A 21,310-nucleotide genomic window follows, 5' to 3' on the forward strand; every position below is an offset into this window, starting at 1 on the left:
TTTAAAAATGGGCAGAGGACTTGAACAGACATTTTTCTAAAGACATACTGATGGCCAACAGACACATAAAAACATGTTCAACATCACTCATCATCAAGGAAATGCAAATCAAAACTACAATGTGATATCACCTCACACCTGTCAGAATGGCTAACATCAAAAACACAAGAAACAAGTATTGGTGAAATGTGGAGAAAAGGGAACCTGTGTGCACTGTTGGTAAGAATGCAAACTCGTGTAGCTGCTGTGGAAAATAGTATGGAGGTTCCTCAAAAAATTAAAAAGAGAACTATCCTATGATCCAGTAAGTCCACTACTGGGTATTTACCCAAAGAATATGAAAACACTAATTCAAAAAGATAGATGTACCCCTATGTTTGTTGCAGCATTATTTACAATAGTCAAATTATAGAAGCAGCCCAAGTGTCCACTGTTAGATGAATGGATAAAGTAGATGTGGTATATATAAATATATATAGAGAGGAATATTAGTCATAAAAGTAATGAAATCTTGCCATTTGCAACCACATGGAGAGAACTAGAGAGTATAATGCTAAGTGAAATAAGTCAGTCAGAGAAAGATAAATACCATAATTACAACTCATGTAGAATTTAAGAAGCAAATGTAGAAAGAATAAGAGACAAACAAAAAAACAAACTCAACTATAGAGAACAAACTGCCAGAGGGGAGGTGGGTGAGGGATGGGTGAAATAGGTGAAGGGGATTGAGAGTACACATCATGATGAGCACTGAATAACATACAGAATTGGTGAAATCACTATATTGTTCATCTGAAACTAACATAACACTGTATGTTAACTATATTGGAATTAAAATTAGAAATTAAAAAACAGGGGTGCCTGGATGGCTCAGTCAGTTAAGTGTCTACCCTTGGCTCAGGTCATGATCACAGGGTTCTGTGATCGAGCCCCACACTGGGGCTCCCTGCTCAGCGGTGAGTCTGCTTGTCCCTCTATCTCTCCCTCTGCCCCTCCCCCTGCTTATGACACTCCCTCTCAAATAAATTTTTAAAATCTTGAACAAAATAAAAAAATAAATAAAAATAAATAAATGTAACTGCCCAATTCCTTTAGTAATCCAAACAATTTACCCCTGAATTTACTGATTTGGTAAGTTGAGGTTTCTATACATTATTCTTTTCCCTTGTAAATAAAGTAGACCTGTCCTTTGCTAACTTCAGTCTTAATGCTTTCAAAATACTTCATAAACTGACCTTAGTTTAAATGAGACTTTAAGAACTGTTTTTATTATATGGACAAAAAAAAATCAATCCTGATTTTTTTCCTATTTATTTTCCTATCTTATTTATATCAGAGCACGTAGTATCTGTATATAATTCTTTAAACCTCTCTCTGTTTGGAGCAGCACTATGTATGATAGCATAAAACTAAAACAAATTTTATATGAATTTAACCTGTTATTGAAAAGTACCATCCTAAAGCTTGTATTAGAACTAGCAAAACTAATGATTCCACAGTATCTGGAACAAGTTAATATCTTATGACATTTCAGATTCACTATGGGAAACACTTTTATTCCAAAAGACATAAAAGGAGATAACAGAACATATGTATTATTTTTTCTGCCTAGAGTGCCTCACTGTTTCCAACCACAGGTTCTTGGGACTGCCACTTGTAATACCCTACCTCCTGGCCAACAGGGTGGGCACACAAGGAAGTGAAGCCTTGCTCTCCTCAAAATATTTAGGTTAGATCAGCAGGAAAATGGATAGTCACTATAACCGTACTCAGTTGCAGGAAGGTATTAGTCTGATACATTCCTCACCGTGTGAAAGAAGTGACTTTGTAGAATAAAGCAGACATAGTAGGAAATGCAGAGCAAAGGAGAAAGCTCTACAGTGTTCCTACTCTTTGTTCTAGTACTTCCTGAGTCCCTGCTACATCTCTGTCCTTCTTGCTATAGGTTATGTAAGAGCATAAATTTCCCCTTACGCTATACCTTGTTTAAATTGGATGTTTGTGCCTTGCACCAAGAGAGGTCCCTAGTCAAAGATATACCTAATGTAAAAAGATCTACAGTTGCTAAAATGGAACGCATGATCACTACAGAGTAGAATAATAATGGCATAATGACCAGGATCAAATCATACATATGATGCTGAATGTACTATATTTCACCGAGAATATGCCGAGATTAGAAGTTTTCTTGGATATCAAGAATAGTAATCTCCATGTGCATGAACATAAACAAAGGTACAACCTGTCATTTCCATACTTTGTTTCTCATGATTTACCTAGTTTAAGCATGTAATCCTGAAATTATGGCAGTAAATGACCTACAAAGGTCATCTAAGTCCATGACACCCGCAAATCTTTTACAACAGAAAAAGATAACATGTAAAAACTGAATTAATTTTCTTATGTAGCACAAGAACTGTTCACAGGATAAGGAACGTCTTTCACTAAATTACTAATCTGAATGCAGACTCAGGCCAGCAATAATTGAAAATGATAGGAGAAGAATTTTGACACTGCAGTAACACAATGTTTAAAGCATAAAAGAACAATTAAATTCAGGACTTATCGCTTGATTCATAAACTGATATTCCAAAAGATCATACTATCGGACCATAATAGTAAACCTATTTTATAATAAATTTTATCCCTACTTAGACTTGCACCTAAACCCTTCTTAGATTGGCATTTGGTCCAGAATGCTTTCTTAAATTACATTTTACAAACATATAAAGCAAAGAAAGTTAAAGCACTTACAAATGATTAATGACATACTACCTTACTTGTGAAGCATTAATAGTTACTAAGATCTTATTAAAATAAAAGCATTTCAGATTTTTTTCAGCTTGATTCTGTTTGCTATCTTTTTATTTAATATGACTAGGCAAAATATGACCTACTCATAAGTTAGTTTTGTTCTACATACTTGGTATTTACTGCACGATGATTTAATGCATTCTAGAGTTAATCATAACATTCATCAACTAAAGATGTACTCAGGCCCTTCTTACTATTTATGGCACATTAACCTCTTTCACAATTATTATTACATCAAAGGAGTGGGAGTCTTAAAGTTTAAAAATGTAAGAAGTGAGAATAAGTAAGAAATGAAGATTTACAGGGGACTGAGCTTGACAGTACGATGATTCTGTAATTCAAACCAATAGGGGAACTAAAACAAAAGAATAGAGGCTATGACTACAAATGACAGTATAAAAATGTTCTTTTCATAATAAAAAGACTTTGAGAAAAATGAGATTATATTTCAATGTGCCAATCACACTTTGTAACAGTTATTTTTAAATTACCACTGATTAAGATTGAAATTTTCTTATTGCAGCCACCTTATACATGTTCGGGGGGAAAGAATCCAAGTAAAAATATGCAAGTTTATAGGGGGAAATGTAAATTAGGTGTGGAATCAAAGAACTGGACACCATTTAGAGAAAAATCATTCACTCAACTAACATTTACTGAATATGCCCTGTGTGTCAGACCACGTACTTGGCAGAAAGGAGGCCAAAACTCCTGACCTCATGATGCTTACATTCTAATGGTTATTAAAAACAGCCATTAGCAAGTATATCATTTAAAAAAAAAGGAAACTAAGGCCCAAAGCAATGCAGTGCCTTGCCATTTCCCAAGGAGAGCTATTTAGCAGAAACTCAGGCTACAGTTCATATCAACTGGGCCTATTCCAGAGACTTTTTGATATATGATAGAGTCAATGAGAGAGGAAAAAAAACTTTAATGAAAAACCCAAATAATAAAGAAAATCTATGTTAATGTCCACTTACTGGATTACAGAACTGTCAAACAAAACGGAAGGAATTTAATCGAAACATAGCCTGCACCAAATTTTAGAAAATACTTATGCTAACAGCACTCTGCATTAGACTCTAAAGATGCCCTTAATGAGCTAATAGATACTTTATCTTCTCTAATATCTGAAATTCCCGGAATACTTTTATTCAGAGGCCTATTTAATATGAACTAGTGGTTACAGTTCATATCCTAGCACAAAAAACTCTCAACATAATACCACCATCTCAATTTGTATTTTTTGCCTGACTCCAAAGAAAGGCTACCAATGACATTAGCTAATAGGCTTAACTACATTATTATCTCCAGGAGGTAAAGGAAAATGGCCAAGGTGCTTAGGAGTCTGCACACAAAGGCAGGGTTAAGGTAACATGCTTCCAATATTCTGCTTGTCACAAGGAATCTAACAGTAGCTAGCCATCTATTTTGTAAGTTTCTAGCCTATTGAGCAGTTTGAAATAATTAGTAGTTTTATGTTAAAAATGAATGTCAGACTTCAAAGTTGAAAATAAATGGTAAAAGAGAAAGTTGATAGATTTGAAAATTCATTCCTTTCCACTATGATTATGAAAAAATTCTTTCAACTCTACAAATTCCTGCTGTCATTTTTGGATCCATAATGATAATGATTTCTTCACTTTATTAAAAACAATTGGGAAGATAAAAATTAAGAAAATGACCAGATACTTACACCACTGGAAAGGAACTGAGCATACTTTACATGAGGTGAATCAATATCCTTCCTAGAGATGATCAGCGTTATTAACCATTCTGTAGAATAAAGACAGAAAAATTCAGAAATACTTGTTAATCAAATGTTGAATAAAAATTTTAACTATATAACTTAAAGATATTAACAGTCAACATCAGGTAACCATGTTTTGAAAATTATTTTGTACTTTTAAGAAGAAACCTTGGTTTGAAACAAAATTTTAAAAATAAAAAAACATTATTGACAGCTTTCACAATTATTCACTTGGAAAAAGTAATGAAAATCATACTCCTGAAATTTAATGTTATCAGATACCACCCATGGAAACAGATATAAATGTGCGATGGAAAGTATATATTACTGTGACATTTGAGAAAACTGTTTGACGATAATATCAGTACATTTATGCAGCACCCTATAAGCAAAAACCCACCACAGCATGACTACAGCTAAGGTCTTAACTGTGGGGTAAATTCTGGGGTCTAGTTCCAAGTATATTAGTACTTATTTTACTGCTAGCCAAATCTTGAGTGACTTAATGTCTCTAAGTCTCAATGTCTGCATCTATAAAACAGGGATGATCAATAACTACCTCCAAGAGCTATAAGAAGTTAAAACATTTTTTTTTAAATGGTGATGAAAGCACTTCACAACCTATCAAGTAGCAGGGGCTATTATTACCAACTTAAAAAGGAGATTAGTATCCATGTTACGTTAGATTACTGAACACAGTGTAAGTTAATAATAGAACGAGTCTAGTACTTCTACCTTCTGATTAGCATTCTACTGGCTTTATTCACCATTTAGACCCTGTGACCCCTTTCAATTCAGACATAAATTTTAGCAAAAAATGAAACCTACTATTCACGGCTTAGGAGCTAAAGATCATGTATTACTGACTGAACTTATTAGCAGTTTCAAACCACAATCTATAGAAGCAACAATTTCCATTAACTCAAAGTTAAGATTATAAATTACACGAAAGTTAAAAATGTTGATGTCAAAACTCTCACATTAAAATACACATTCGGCACTGAATTATATTAAGCAAGACCGAAGTGTCTAACAGTGACTAATGATATATGCGAAATGTACAGGGTAAAGTTAGAAACCTTTCACATTTGCATATCCTAAATTGTAGCTTTAATGAAGTTCCTGTTGTAGTTAATTTTCTTGCTGACTTTAGAAATACCTGTCCTAAAAAAAAGCAGACATAAAGTACAAAGAAAATCTACTGAAAATGTTGCCGATTGCAAAAATATCAAAACTAAGCCACAAAACTGATTACTGGTCAATATACATTTTTCATTCTTGCTCAAATTCAGTTAAAATATATTAAATATCTACTTGCCCTGACATAGGCACAAAGTCATAATAAGGGTAAGATATGGTCCCAGTAGTGTAGGAACATATTAAACTTTAGAATGTCAAATAAAAATTACACACACACACACACACAACCCTCTATAATAAAATGCATAATGTGATAAGACTAAAAATATAAGCTTTATGAGAGTAAAAATTTAGAGATTAATTTAGGCTACAGAGAACTGGGAAGACTTCTTAGAGTGAGATCTCAGCTGTTATCTGAAGATCAGAATAAGACTTCCACCAAACCAAGGTGTGAAGGCAGGTGAGAATCAGTGGAAGAAAGATTCCAGGGAGAAAGAACCGAGACGATGAGGTATGTTTAGGGATTAAGCAGACCTGTGTGGCTAGTCTTTTACATATATGCATGAGAAATACATAGGCTAGAAAGGGAAGACTTCCACAAACTGTGGAAGGCTGATAAATGTCTCACAGCAATCCTGACCTTTATTCCGCAAATATGAGGAGCACAGTACAACTAAATTAGACAATAGGAAGTAAATTACCAAAGACCCTCATTTCACAGGTGAGGAAACTGAGATTAAGTCACTGATACAGACTTGTGTAACTGCAAATCACGGAGTTTATGTTATCTATATTATGGATATAAATGGGCTTAAATATGTTATCTATATTATGGATATAAATGGGCTTAAATATTAAATTAATCTCTAAATTTTTACTCTCATAAAGCTTATATTTTTAGTCTTATCACATTATGCATTTTATTATAGAGGGTTGTGAGTGTGTGTGTGTGTGTGTAATTTTTATTTGACCTTCTAAAGTTTAATATGTTCCTACACTACTGGGACCATATCTTACCCTTATTATGACTTTGTGCCTATGTCAGGGCAAGTAGATATTTAATTAAATAGAATTTAATTAAATAGAATTAAAATATTCTAAGGACAGAAGAGCAAGCAAGCAAGGTGGTGCTATGAGTTCTCCACTCTCAGGCTCAATGTCACAAAGCCCTCCCTGCACAGGAGACAGATTTTTTTTTTTAATCGATAGATTTTTTTTAAAAAGTTTTTTAAAACAAGTTTAATAATTAAATAAAAATTAAAATCACAGCTATTAGAAAGGCCATTATCAGAGGCACCTGCATGGCTCAATTAAGGGTCTCTTGGTTTCAGCTCGGGTCATGATCACAGGGTCCTGAGAATGAGCCCCACATCAGACTCTCTCTTCCTCTTCCTCTGCTCCCCCACCCCCACGCACGTGTGCTCTCTTTCTCTAATAAATAAATAAAACTTTTAAAAAAGGGGGGTCCATTATCAAAAACAACCAGAAAATAACAAGTATTGGCAAAGATATGGAGAAAATGAAACCTTCCTGTGTTGCTGCTGAGAATGTAAAATAGTGCAGCCATTACGGAAAACAGTACAGAGGTTTCTTAAAAAATTAAAAATAGAAATACCTTATGATCCAGTAATTCCATTACTGGGTATTTATCAAAGAAAATGAAAACACTAAATCAAAAATATATATGCACCCTATGTTTACTGCAACATTATTTACAATAGCCAAAATATGGAAGCAACTTAAGTGTCCACTGATAGATGAATGGATAAAGATGTGCCATATATATAAATGCAATATTACTCAGCTATTAAAAAAAAATGGAATCTGAGACAGCAAGGATGGACCCAGAGGGTCAGATATAAGTCAGACTGAGAAAGACAAATACTATATGATTTCACTACTATATGGAATCTAAAAAATAAAACAAATGGATAAACAAAGAAACAAAAAGCAGAATCAGACCTCTAAATACAGAAAATACACTGATGGTTGCCTAGAGGGAAGGGATGAGCAAAATGGGTAAAGGAAAAAGTGGGAGATACAGGCTTCCTGTTGTGGAATGAATAAGTCATGGGAATAAAAGGTACAGCATGCAGGATATAGTAAATGATATTGCAAAAGCATTGTGTGGTGACAGATGGTAGCTACACTTGTGGTAAGCATAGCATAACATTTAGAGATGTTGAATCACCATGTTGTACACCTGAAACTAATGTAATATTGTGTGTCAACTATACTAAAAAAAACTTAAAAAAATAAAAGAAATCTGAACTTAAAAAAAAAAAAGAGGTTTTAGGGATAAAAGTTCATGGGTGCTGGATCACATCAACCACCCAGCTCTAAAAAGCAAGTAACCTATTAAAGAATCAGCTCCTCATTGGCCTCTTCATCTTTTGTACTTTTAAAAGAGAGAGGTGCCAGGGTAGTTCAGTTGGGTAAGTTGATTTCAGCTCAGGATGTAATCTCAGGGTCATGAAATTGAGCCCCACCTCTCAGGCACTGTCCTCAGTGGGGAGTCTGCTGGAGATTCTCTCCCTCACCCACTACCACTACCCCCCCCCATGTGCATGCTCTTTCTCTTTCTCTAAAACAAATAAATCTTTTAAAAAATAATTTCAAAAATGGAGTTAAAGAACATTCACAGATGACAGAGATGAATGAATCTTGTGCCAACAAAGCTTACATTTTGATACATGAAAAAAATTGCAAATATGCACAAATTCAGAGAGTATTTTCTCAGGCACCCCAATTAAGAAAAATAATTGAGAAAAGGTTCTAACTAAGAAAAAATAAACCAGAAAAAGAGATGTGGTAATAGGGAAGATGAAGAAAAAGAGTAATATTGTAATCAATGAAACTTTCAGTTTATATCATATAATACACATTTAAATAATAACCAAATGTCTAGGAATGTATAACTTATGTGATAAAGACTCTTGAAACAAAAAGCCTATATCATAAAAACATTTTAATAAATTTCTAAACTATTCAAAGTAAAAGAGTTGTAGACAGGTGAGATGAAGGTAGGCAGAAGTAAAAATACTTCTAAGAGCTCATGAGGAAGAAGAGGATAAGGGGAAAACGGAAGAGAGACAGAAAATAAAAGTATTCTAAAGGTCTCATCTCTTCAAGGTCAAGAAGCCACCAGGGAAAACAATGAGCATCTTTTGGGGGAAAAGAGTATTTTGTTTTCAGGTAACCACAAAGATACAATATATCAGTCAAGGTATAATTTTACGGTCAAAAGTACTTAGCAGGATAAAGAAAAATATTATACAATTATAAAATACACAGTTTATGACTAAATGTAAGAATTAAAAAATTGTATATACCAAACAATATAGCAGGTAATAAAGTAAAACTTATTAGAACTTCAATAAATTTATTTTTTAAAATACAAATATACTGAGTATTTTCAGTATACCTTTTAGGATGGACAAATACAGCTTGAAAGAAGAAAAAAGCAAATTTAATTATATTATGAATAAACATGATTTTTAAAAGATACCTTATAACCCTCTAGCAAAAAACAGATATTTTTTCCTATGTTCATTATCATGACTGATCATAAACATGTCATAATGAAAGTTTTAACTAATTTCAGAGATATATACCTCAAAAATTCAGAAAAAATTCCAGCAATTTCTTTCCTTAAAAACTATAAGATGACACTAGATAATCTTTGGATCAAACAGGAAATCAAAGGGAAATTATGCTTTATTTGGTAAGCTGTGACTAAAAAATAGAATAAAAATAATCAAAACCCATGTGATTCAGCAAAATTTATATTCACAAGTAAATTTATGGTTTTAACAATCTCAGTTTTTTTAAAAGGCAAGAGAGAAAAACACTCTGTAAAAAAGAAGTGAGAAAAACAAAATATATCAAAATAAACTAGGAAGAAACTAAGAGATAATTTAAAATCAACATAAAGAACTTATAGAGAACATAAATAAATCTAAAAGGTACCTCTTTGTACGATGATGAAATAATCACTCAGTTTAATGAGTGGGTAAAACAAGGGAGTGTGGAAAAAGAGTGAAAACTCACAAGATTCAGAATAAAAGAGAAGTAAAACCATAAGCATAGGAGATAATTAAGAAAACAAGACAAAACTAAAAGAAAAAACAAAAAAACACCAATACAAATGCAATTTCATGGCAATTCATTTGAAAACCTAAAAGAGAAGATGATTTCCCAGTAAAATAGAAAATACCAAAATTAACCCAAGAGAAATGAATTCTTGAGTAGAACCAAACACCATAAATTAAAGGCAATTAAAAACCTACTATAGAAAAAGATACCAAGACTAGCTGGGTTCTCTTCAGATTCTTAATCTTTAAAAAAACATAATTCTAATAATATTAAACCAGAGAAAAATATAAAAAAATGTTCCAAGTCATTTTATGAGGTCAAAACAACTCAATACCAAATCTAATAAAGGTACTAGCACATAAAATACATCCATAAACCGATTTCACTTAAAAAAGTTAAGTAAAATTCTAAGTTTAAAAAAAAATCTATGTAGACAATAGAGTTCAGCCACATGTCAAAAATAATATACTACTATAATTATTGCAGAAATATGAGAGTGGTTCCTTTTTAATCAACATAATCCAATACATCAACAAATTAAGGAGAAAAAAAATCTTATCATTATATCAATAGATGCTGAAAAGGCAACTGATAAAATTCAGCAACGATTTTTAATAAAAGCTCTATGGGGAAAAATAGAAAATAAATAAGCATTTTTGAAAAAACAATAGTAGCAACTACCATATGTAGCAAAACACTATAACCTTTCCAAATAAAATTAAGGTTGCATGAACTCAATAAATATGTACACACAGTGTACATATGTGTGTGTTTATGTATATATCTATATTAAGAACTTGTTCTGTATGGAAATTTGAGATCTGTGGAAGAGAACCAATGACAGTGGTTACTTGGAGTACAGGGTGGAAACTGAAAAGATTAGGGAAAGGGTGGGAAGGAGACTGTTCACAGGAAACTTTTTTATTATTTTTACCATCTGAATGTTTTACTCATTCAGTAAATCAAATTAATAAAATTAGGGATTAGAACAGGAAGCCCAGGGGAACCTAGGTGGTTCAGTCGGTTAAGTGTCTGCCTTCCTCTAGGTCATGATCCCAGAGTTCTGTGATCAAGCCCCACATCAGGCTCCCTACTCAGTGGAGAGCCTGCTTCTCCCTCTGTCCCTCACTCTGCTCAGCTCTCTCTCTCTCAAATAAATAAAATCTTTAAAAAAAAAAAAAAAGGAAGCCAATAATTCCTTTAAAATTCAACACTGACTTGAAGATTATAGCAACTAATTAAGACATGAAAATGAATTAACTGGCATAAATATCAGAATAAAAGAGAAAAATATCTTTTTGCTAATGACTTGATGGAATACCTAGAAAATGCAGGCAATTCTAGTAAAAGAAAACTGAAATTAATAAAAATAAATTATCAAGAAGAGGTATGATACAATACCGTTAAAATTAATTTAAAAAATTTTCCCTAGTTTAAAGAGAAACACCTACAAAAATAATGGGAAAAATATTTCATTCACAGTACTTTGTCCCAGTCTTTATAAATGACTGTACTGAGAAATGACCCCAAAAGATTTATTCTTTAATTTAAAAATAGGATCTTAAAGTTATAAAGCAGACAGTCCAAGAATCACCCAGAAAAAGGAGAAAACCAAAAGTGGACTTCACTGACTGTTTCAGAATACCTTCAAAAGACACTAATCAAATCAATATGGCATTGGCTTAAGAATAGACACAGATGAGAGGAACAGAATAAAAGAACTTAAACACAGAATCCAGCACATACGAAAAAAATGTACAAGTCAGAAGTTAGATTCTATTTCCGCAGGAAAAGATAAATTATTTTTTTAAATGACCACCACAAAACTGGTTATCATCTCAAAAAAAAAAAAAAGATCTTTATCTTACATTATTTATTAAAAAAATAAACTCCAGGTAGTATAAAGGACAAATGAAAAAAGTAAATCACAGCAATACATTCTACAACATAATTTATAAGATGACATGTATTCTACACAATCTTAACAAAGAGCAGAAACTTAGAAAGATAGACATAAAAGTTTTAAATTTCATAGACATAAAAGGTGAAAAAAGCATAAACAAACTAAGCAATTAAACCGGAAAAAATATTTGACATGTAGAGAGAGAGCAGACCCAAGTTGTCAAGTTTATAAAAAATACTCAAACTTCCTAAAAGTGAGATAACGATTATGTGATTTAACAATGAGATATCACTTAAGCAAAAATTAAAAGGCTGATAATATATCCTCAAAGGGTACTGTTCTATTTCATTACCTAAATGAATTATGACATCCTTTTGGAAGGAATCTGGCACCATGTATAAAATTTAAAGTACTTACACCTTTAACCTAGTAGTCCAATTCCTGGGAATCCATCATTTAGTAAACACACGTAATATGTACAAAGATGTTTACTGTCACTTATTTTGCACTAATTTCCTTGTCTCTATAAACAGAGTTGTTTCAATCAATACAGGAATGGCTGAATACATTACAATTTACTCTGATCAATTAACACAATGCAATCATTAAAAAGAATAAATTAGTTTTATTAAGTACCTTGGTGGTCGATTTGCACATTGCACTTTTTGAGTAAAAAACAGCAAAATGCAATCAAATGAGTATAATATGATCAGGTTAAAAAAAAAAAAACTACAACCAAAAAACCCCCTTTGTATGTGTATGTCTTATGTCAGTGGTACAGCTATATGCATACATACACATATATATAAGTACACGAGCACAGAGAGAAAAACAGGTAGTCATCAGATAATGGAGCTGGGTTTAGGGATGGATATGTGTATTTGGAATATGGTCAGGAAGGATAAATGCATCTACACAATAGACACACATACACACACATTTATGCAATAAAATTGTAAAAATTCCTATTATCAGAAATGGACTCAATTATCAAATGACTAATTTAGGATTGTCAAAATCCTACACAAAGTCAGGCTGAACAATGAAGAAGCCTACTGTCAGCATTGTTGACTCTTGAAGAAAAATATAATCCAGAAAATCCATTAGGATAAGAACCTGTAGGTGCTGTACAACCCACAGGTAATAAGAAGGCTTTTTTTAAACCCTACTTTTTCTTTTTAACATAAAAAGTAGTAAAGGAAAAGGTGAATTTCTTCTTTGTCTTTTTTTTTTAAAGAAAAGATGAATTTCAAAAGACCTACTATAGTCTGCCTCCCACCCCAAACTCCTTTTTCTCTTCCACCCAAACACCATTCAGTTTCTTCATACATCTTTGTACAAGGGTGAATACAAATAACTTTATGATAAATTCCCAGCAGAGAAACTGTTATGACAAAGAGTATGTACATTTTAAGTTATGGCAGGTATTGTTAAATTGCCTCCCAAAGAGGAAATAATTTATACTCCCACCTTCAGGAAATGCTTAATTGTGAATCCAGTATATCAGTGGTGATTTACAATTGAATTTATGCTGTGACGTTCTGCATGTATCGGTTTCATTCAATAGTAGTAAACACAGGAAGGACAGAATATTTAAAGCAAGAAGAAAGAAATATACAAGGAGTATACGGCTTTAGGAAGAAAGTGAAGCATAAGAGAGGGTGAAGAGTTAGCTATAGCACAGGCAGTAAGCAAGGCATCAAAAGGAGAGGGGACAGTGGACATTGCAAACATCAATTAGTGACCCCTTATGTCCAGATTTGGATAACAAAAAAGAATTCTCACAAGTTTAAAACAACCATTACAGAGCTCCTTTTACTTCTCGTTAAGCACCTCACACAGAACGCAGTGTTACCACTTAAACCGTCTGTTTAAAATAAAGTAAAAATGTGTTAAAATACAGAGGTACACAGCTTCATGATCCTGTAAAGTTAGATGCTACTGGTATTTTCAAATTACAGATTGTGATTACAAAAGTGAACCCTCTTCCTGACTAGATACACATTAAGACACACACACACACACAAATATATAAACAAACACAAGGGGTGCCTGGGTGGTGCAGTCAGTTAAGCATCCAACTCTTAAGTTTCAGCTCAGGTCGTGATCTCAGGGTCATGGAATTGAGCCCCGTGTCAGGCTCCATGCTCAGCACCGAGTCTGCTTGAGATTTTCTTTCCCTCTTCCTCTGCCCCTCCCACTCATGCTCTCTCTCTCTCTAAAATAAATAAATAAATCCGTAAAAAAAGAGATCAATAAACATAATACACGAAGGTAAAAAAGGTCTTAAAAAACTCCACTAGAAAAAATAAAGTGAACATCCCTTCCCCTTAGTTTTCAATCCTTTTGTCCAAAGGTAAATACTGTTAAGTTTCCTGTGAATCCGTATAAACATAAAAATTAAGAAATAAATATACATAGACCTGCATATAGCTACCATATAATTCCTTTCCCTAATGGTGGTTTTAAAAAGCTTTTTATTATGAAAATTTGCAATTATGTACAAGGGCAGTTAGAATAGAGTAATAAACGCTTAAGTGCCTATCCCAGCTTGAATAATTAAGAAGGGAGAGGAGTTGTTAATTATTTTCAAGCAAATTCCAGACATCTTCATCATTTTAACATGTAATTCTTAGCAAGCCTGAATATCTGGTTTCCAAATTCAGAGTAGATTAGGTATAGAAATTTAGAAAGTGGTTGGAAGTGTATAAAAAGCTTTACCACAGAAAAAATGATAGCTCCCTGAAAAGAACAAAATAAAATACATGAAAACAACTATTTAATTACACACACATACATATAACACTAACATCAAAAAGTTCCAAGTTTAGGGGTCTTTGTTTTGTTTAAACACAAAAGGCAGGAAAGTATGTGATATACTTATCTTTAAATTTGAAATGGTTAAAAGTTTACATTTTAGGAAGTTATTCAGAAAGTGTTCAATTTATGTTAAACATTTTCCCCTGGACAATGCTAGATAAATGAGGCCTTACCACGTTTAGCTGTGATTTGAGAGGCACGTGCAGAGTTCTACAGTGAAGAATGCTTACTGATGTGAGGAAAACAGAACCACAGATATTACTGTGGTTTTTAAATTTTTAAAACTCATCTAGATAAGAATATTAATTTCTCAAATAATGCCTCCAGGTTATCTAAAACTGTATATAACTACTACTGCTACTATTTAATGTATACTTCCCTGGGCCAGACACTAACTGGATAAGTGCTTTACACATACAAACTCATTTAATCTCACAATCCCCTGAGGTAACGAATTAAGACAAGATACTACTTGCCCAACGTCAATCAGCTAATGGACTTTCCTTTTCTTATTAGAACTGTAACTATATAAGTACTTACATCAGGCTTCACCTTTCTGCAAATATAAGTTTAGGGATACAGTTTTTTATTATTTTTCTGGGGCAATGTTTAATTGTGATAGGTACTATGCAACAAGTTGAGCAACAAATACACCACTAAAAAAATCTAATATTTATACCAAGTTTTACTCATTATGATTCATGATTAAAGGACATTGCAGGGGCGCCTGGGTGGTGCAGTCCTTAAGCATCTGCCTTCGGCTCAGGGCGTGATCCCAGTGTTCTGGGATTGAGCCCCACATCGGGCTTCTCTGCTAGGAGCCTGCTTCTTCCTCTCCCACTCCCTCTGCTTGTGTTCCCTCTTTCGCTGGCTGCCTCTGTCAAATAAATAAAATCTTTAAAAAATAAAAATGAAATAAAAATAAAAAGGACATTGCGTATCATGGAGATTTTTATTCCAAAAGAATTATTACATATACTACTTGTCAAATTTTTAAAGACCTATAGACTCATGTAGCTTTTCCTACATCTCCAGTGACAGGGAAATTTAATGGGAGAGTTTTGCTGATAAAGGTCTTCCTTTTATAGATTCTAAACAGTTTCTTATAACTTCAACCCACTCGTCTGGCTGAATCAATACAGACTAAATATCTTTTTTTTTTTTTTAAGATTTTATTTATTTGACAGAGAGAGACAAAGCGAGAGAGAGAGAGAGAGAATACAAGCAGGGGGAGTGGGAGAAGGAGAAGCAGGCTCCCCACTGAGCAGGGAGCCTGATGCGGGGCTTGATCCCAGAACCCTGGGATCATGACCTGAGCCAAAGGCAGAGACGCTTCACGACTGAGCCACCCAGGCGCCCCCAGGCTAAATTTCTTCTTTTCTCTTTCACAACAACGCAGCTTTTATACTTATCTGCATAATTTTGCAAAGAGTCTCCATGCTAAATATTCCCAGTCCTGATTCCAGTTTGACATGGTTTCTTCATTTGTCATGATCCTGTTTTCTCTTAAAAAGTGGCTCCCCAAATTCAACACAATACTTCTGCAAAGAGCCTAATCAGAGCAGAATACAGGGAACTATTAGTTTTCTTGGCCTAGACCTAAAATTATATTACTTTCTCCCACTACCAAGTCAATTTTGTGTGTACTAAATTTGCAGGCAAGTTTTTTGCACATTCATTCAGGAGGCAGTGATTAAACATCAATGATGTTAACTTAACCAGGCCTCTTTTTATCCCAGACTTCCCTTCCCTAAACTCAGCTTTTTTTAAAAAGCAAAACAGTTTCACTTTTGCTTTCTTTTTCTTCTAAGCAAATATTAACCTTCAGCATATTATATATTTATATTGTCTATTATCTGTGTCATTATTGTCCATTATCTGCACCTGCTCCTGAAGTAGTATCTGGAACATAACAGGCACTACAATATTTGTTGAACTAATTCATGAATAGATAGAAGAAGATGGAACATTCCTATTTTTTATGGATTCTAGAAAGGAGTCTCTAGGCTACTGCACTTCATTGTTGGATGATCTTGACGCTTTCTCAATAAACACAATTAATCAGAGGAGCCATATGACTGCTACACACCCTCTAGAATTTACTATGGTGTCTAATAAAGGAGTTATAGGTTTTGTTTACTTTTAAGATATGTGGTGATTTTTGACATTATCTTCAAAATATGCCATACTTTTTTCCATTCTAAAATAATGATATAACCTGAAAATAAAAATACGCATTTCTCTATTATTAATAGAAGGTCACTGAACTATGCTGTGAAATGTTAGGAAATACTTATTCTTAGGTCAGAGGCTGAGCCAACATCTCTGCCTTTATATGTGGCCTCAAATGTTCTTGACTCCAACCATGACCACCTTTATACCTGTGTTGGTTTAGACACCACTTTCTTGTGGCTTTTATACCTGAAAGAGTTGTAGTTTCAGATTTTATTTATTTATTTAAGTTCAAAATACATAAAGCGGCTACTGTTCATATCATACTATTTTGCATTCCCTATTATGGAAGTCTCAGGGTGCTTGACTCTCATGGGGTTGTTACAGTCAAGTTACACCATGACCCTACTTCATTGTTATTGCATTGCAGTACAAATATATTGTAGCAGACAGAATGTCCTCTCCACATCAGTTTAAAACAGTTGTTCCCAAACTGTGCTGTGCATCAGAATTAAATGCACAGAATCCCTAGCCAACTGTGGACCTACGGAATCCAAATAATTAGATGTAGGGATCCATGAACACTTTTTTGTTTATAAAGATTTTATTTACTTATTTATTTGGGGGGGAAGAAATGTGCAAGTGAGGGGAGGGGCAGAGGGAGAGAGAGAGAGAATCTCAAGCAGACTCCATGCTGAGCATGGAGCCTGAGGCAGGGATCTAGCCCACAACCTTGAGATCATGACTTGAGCCAAAACCAAGAGTCGGACGCTTAACAGACTGAGCCACCTAGGAGTCCCTCCATGAACACTTTTAAACAGCTCCTGAGGTAATGCTACCTGGAAACTACTGGTTTAGAAAATAAGAAAGAACTCTAATATGGCAATGCCATATCTGGTGTATAAAATATAATGTCTGGGCATGAAGACAATTTTGAGAATGTTACCCAGAATGTTTCCTATTATTTCCCACACCAATCAATACTCTCAGCTGAATACTTAGTTATTCATAATTGAAGGTAACTTTGATAGAATTCTACTTCACCACAACAGAATTTAATTTGAAGGTAGAGTCTATCATCATTATAAATAATTTTTAAAGTCTGTGTTACTATCATTCAAAAACAGAACTATCCCCTGGACTAACATACACAAAAAAATTCCTATTGACATACATCTAGAATATTTTGACGTTAAAGTATAACAATTTACTCACAGAACCAGTCTACATGGCTCAAGCATTCATACGGCTTTGAAGCCTCTATTTTCTTTTGCAGGCAGAGTATATAATATACTGATAAACAACTTCTAGAACAAAAACTTGTGATTCTGCATTTCTGAAAGATCCAATATTTTCCTCCTGTTTTGCATTTCCCCTAACCCAGCAGTTTCCCAATGTTTAATAAATGAAATAATTATACAACTGGAGTAAGATATTTCTTAAGCTATACTAAGGTAAATCATAAAATCTTAGATTAAGATAGTATAGATATTAACAGTGTTTTCCAATCACCTCTGTTTACAGATGAAAAAAAAAATCTGATAATAGGAGCCAGAAACCCTGACTCCCAGGTTAGTGCTCACATTAGTTTACCAATAAATAAAAGCAAAAATTCCAGTTAGCCATCCAGAAACACAGGGTCTCTATAAATGCATGTCATCTGAAGGTTTTGTTGAGTTCAGAATTGTTATAAATATGCAAACAGAAGCTGTCCATAGTTGGCCCTGGGCAAGTATTTCTTGGAGAGGCATTAATACAATTTAACATATTTTGAGAAACAACATCATAACAAAAACTATGAGATAATTGTTTGGGATCCACTTTCCCTACAGGCACTTCTTTTTATGCCTCAATCCTGCAGTACCTTGTATTCACTCATTTATGTTTTCAACAAATATTTACTGAGTATCTATTACACGTGAGAAATTACACTGGGAAATACAGTGATGAACAAAACAAAATCCCTGTTCACATAAAGCTTACATTCTTGTGGTGAAAGACAGGAAAATTTAAAAAAAAAGAAAGAAAAAAAGGTCAAACATACAGCATTTAGATCATGGTAGGTATAACAGAAAAGAATAAAGCTGAGAAAGCATTTAGGGATTGTGGGTGGTGGGGTTACGACTTTAAATAGGGTGCTCAGAGAAAGCCTCAGTGATAAAGCTAATTCAGAGTAAAGACCTGAATGACATTAGGGAGCATAAAGGGGAGAAAGCATTCAAGATCAAGACCTTGAGGCAGAAACCGTGTATCACGTTTAAAGAATACCACTGAGGACAGTGTGGCTAGAGTTGCATGAACAATAGAACATGAAATCAGAGAAGTGGGAGCTACTGGGAAGGCCAGATCAAAGAGGAACCTATGGTTGAAAATTTCTATTAAAAATACTACATATTGTCTTGGCTAGAGAGAAATTAAATTAATAGCTTAATAGGGATGATCTAATTTAATAGGAAACTTATCATGAACTGGTAATGATAGAATTTCCAATAATATCAACAGGTTAATAGAAATGTTATTTTTGGGCATTCCCAGCATCTATTAAATTGACTTCAGAGAGCATCATCAACTACTCATATGACTAGCTTTGAAGCATCCTCTTGTCCATTTACTAGGAGGTGAGTGCTAAAAGGAGGATACAAAGTTAGAGGATGAGGGAATTCATATGCTCTCCCTTGCAAGAGAAGCAGAGAAGTGTTTTACCTTCCACATCTCAGGAGGATACGCTAATACATAATTCAAAATAAGGAGGTGGCCAATCAGATAATGTTTTACAACTGAAGTTGAAATCAAACAAATTCCAGGGAGCCAACTTAAGCTTTATCTCCAAACTTACAACACTGTAAGCATCCCAAGGACAGCTGCACTTTCTTTTATTCCCTGCATTCCTCACAGTCTACTACAGTTATTTTAGAGCCTCACATTTTGTACTGCCCGACTGAACAGACATAAAAAGCATCTCAAGTCATGAGAAAAGGCCCTCCACCTGAGTTAGGGAGCCCACAGCTTTCTCATGCTCGTCTTTTAAATCCTAGGGGTGCAGATACCATCATATTTTCTCTTTCTTTTGTTCCTCATGACCTGGCCATTCTCAGTAAGATCACGAATTCTACTCCAGTATCATAATGGCTTATCTCAATTTTATTTGCTACAATACAATCTCCATATATTTCAGATCCCTTATTCTGAGTTATTTTCCTCAGATATCTACCGGCAAACTCATGAGTTCTCAAACTATAATGAGAATTATAAAGTGTAATGCACCATACAAATATACAGTATTAAGATTTTAAATTATTTACTGTATGCTACCAAATACTACCAGCTCTCAAAAAGCACTCACTGTACTATGGATTTATATCTAATTACAAGTGGCAAGACTTGTTAAATCTTTGGAGTAATTTCCAGACTCAAATCAGTTTTAAATTCTTTCATATCATGTCTAACCAGCAAAAAGAAAAAAAAAAGTGCTAAATCTGTACCCCATGATCTTTACTACTTTTTTTATATGAGTTAATGTATAAATAAAAGATTTAAAAATACCTATCAAGTACATTCATATTAAAGATAATCTCTACAAAGGGCAGAGAATGATTCAGTCTTAAAATTCTGATTTCTATTTTATGCCATATCCCCAAATACTAAGTGTTAATAAGTTCAACATATATTTGATAGGCTGTCATTTTAAATTGGAATTATAGCTTGAAAAATCCACTCTTTATACAGTGAACTAAAACAAAACACAAGTATATGCTAAACCAATGGTTTAATTACCCACCTTAGCAGGTTCTTTTATCTGTGACCTTCTCTATCTTACTCGAAATTTTCTCTTCTGCTACATTAATGCCATGGTTTCCAACTGTCCTCCCTACCTCCATTCTTTTCCTTGTGACGCATCGTTAACAAAATAATCTTTCTAAAATTCAAAACTGGGAGTATAACAGCATAATACAAGGAATAAGAGACTTGGAGCAAGATGGTTTCGTGTTTGAAATCTCAGCTTCTACCACTTGTTAGCAATTTAATCTTATACAAATGTCTTAATCTCACAAAGCGCTGGTTTCTTCCTCTGTGAATTGTGAACAGTGGTATCTACCTGAAGGGGTCACTATGAGGACTAAAATAAAATATCGTAAAAAGGGCTCCTAAAGTAGGCACCCAGAAATGTTAGCTCCCTTGCTCCTTTGTAGATACGAACCATCAATCTTTCAAAAAGGTTACTGTAACCTAAGGGAAAACTAATTTAAGAAGACTATCAGAAAAACAGTGTAATGGCTTATATTGAGAATACTGGCTTTCCAGTAGGGGAGTTTATTTGGAAAACTAAACTATGAGAAAATAGTTTCATGAGTATGCAGAAATCGAGAGCTAGACTGCTCTCAGCCAAGAACTGCTTGGACAAGGCTTGCTTTCCCCCAGTAACTGCAAGGACTCATTGTCCCAAGTTTTCCGCCCCCCCCCCACCAAATTCAATTTTTTATAGTGCCTCTAACTAGCTTTTAAATTACTCTAATTATGAACAAATGACTTTGACCATTTGAGAAAAAGCATCAATGGCAGTATTTTCCAACCATCTGAAAGGAATTACTTTTTTATCTCCTCAAAGCTGTGTAATC

The 21,310-nt window shown here is 33.8% G+C and overlaps 1 protein-coding gene across 7 annotated transcripts in view; it reads right to left on the reverse strand.

Moving 5' to 3' along the window:
* Window positions 1–21,310, reverse strand: part of HMBOX1 (homeobox containing 1) — a 177,776-nt gene that overhangs the window by 99,441 nt on the left and 57,025 nt on the right. For all 7 annotated transcript variants that reach the window (XM_040626467.1, XM_040626466.1, XM_040626465.1 and 4 more), the window contains exon 2: window positions 4,511–4,590. In XM_040626467.1, the coding sequence (XP_040482401.1) occupies window positions 4,511–4,533 (23 nt within the window). In that variant the 5' untranslated portion in view covers window positions 4,534–4,590. The remainder of the gene's footprint in view (window positions 1–4,510; window positions 4,591–21,310) is intronic.

Source organism: Ursus maritimus, unplaced genomic scaffold (assembly GCF_017311325.1).
Source record: "Ursus maritimus isolate PB19 unplaced genomic scaffold, ASM1731132v1 scaffold_11, whole genome shotgun sequence".
NCBI lineage: Eukaryota > Metazoa > Chordata > Mammalia > Carnivora > Ursidae > Ursus > Ursus maritimus.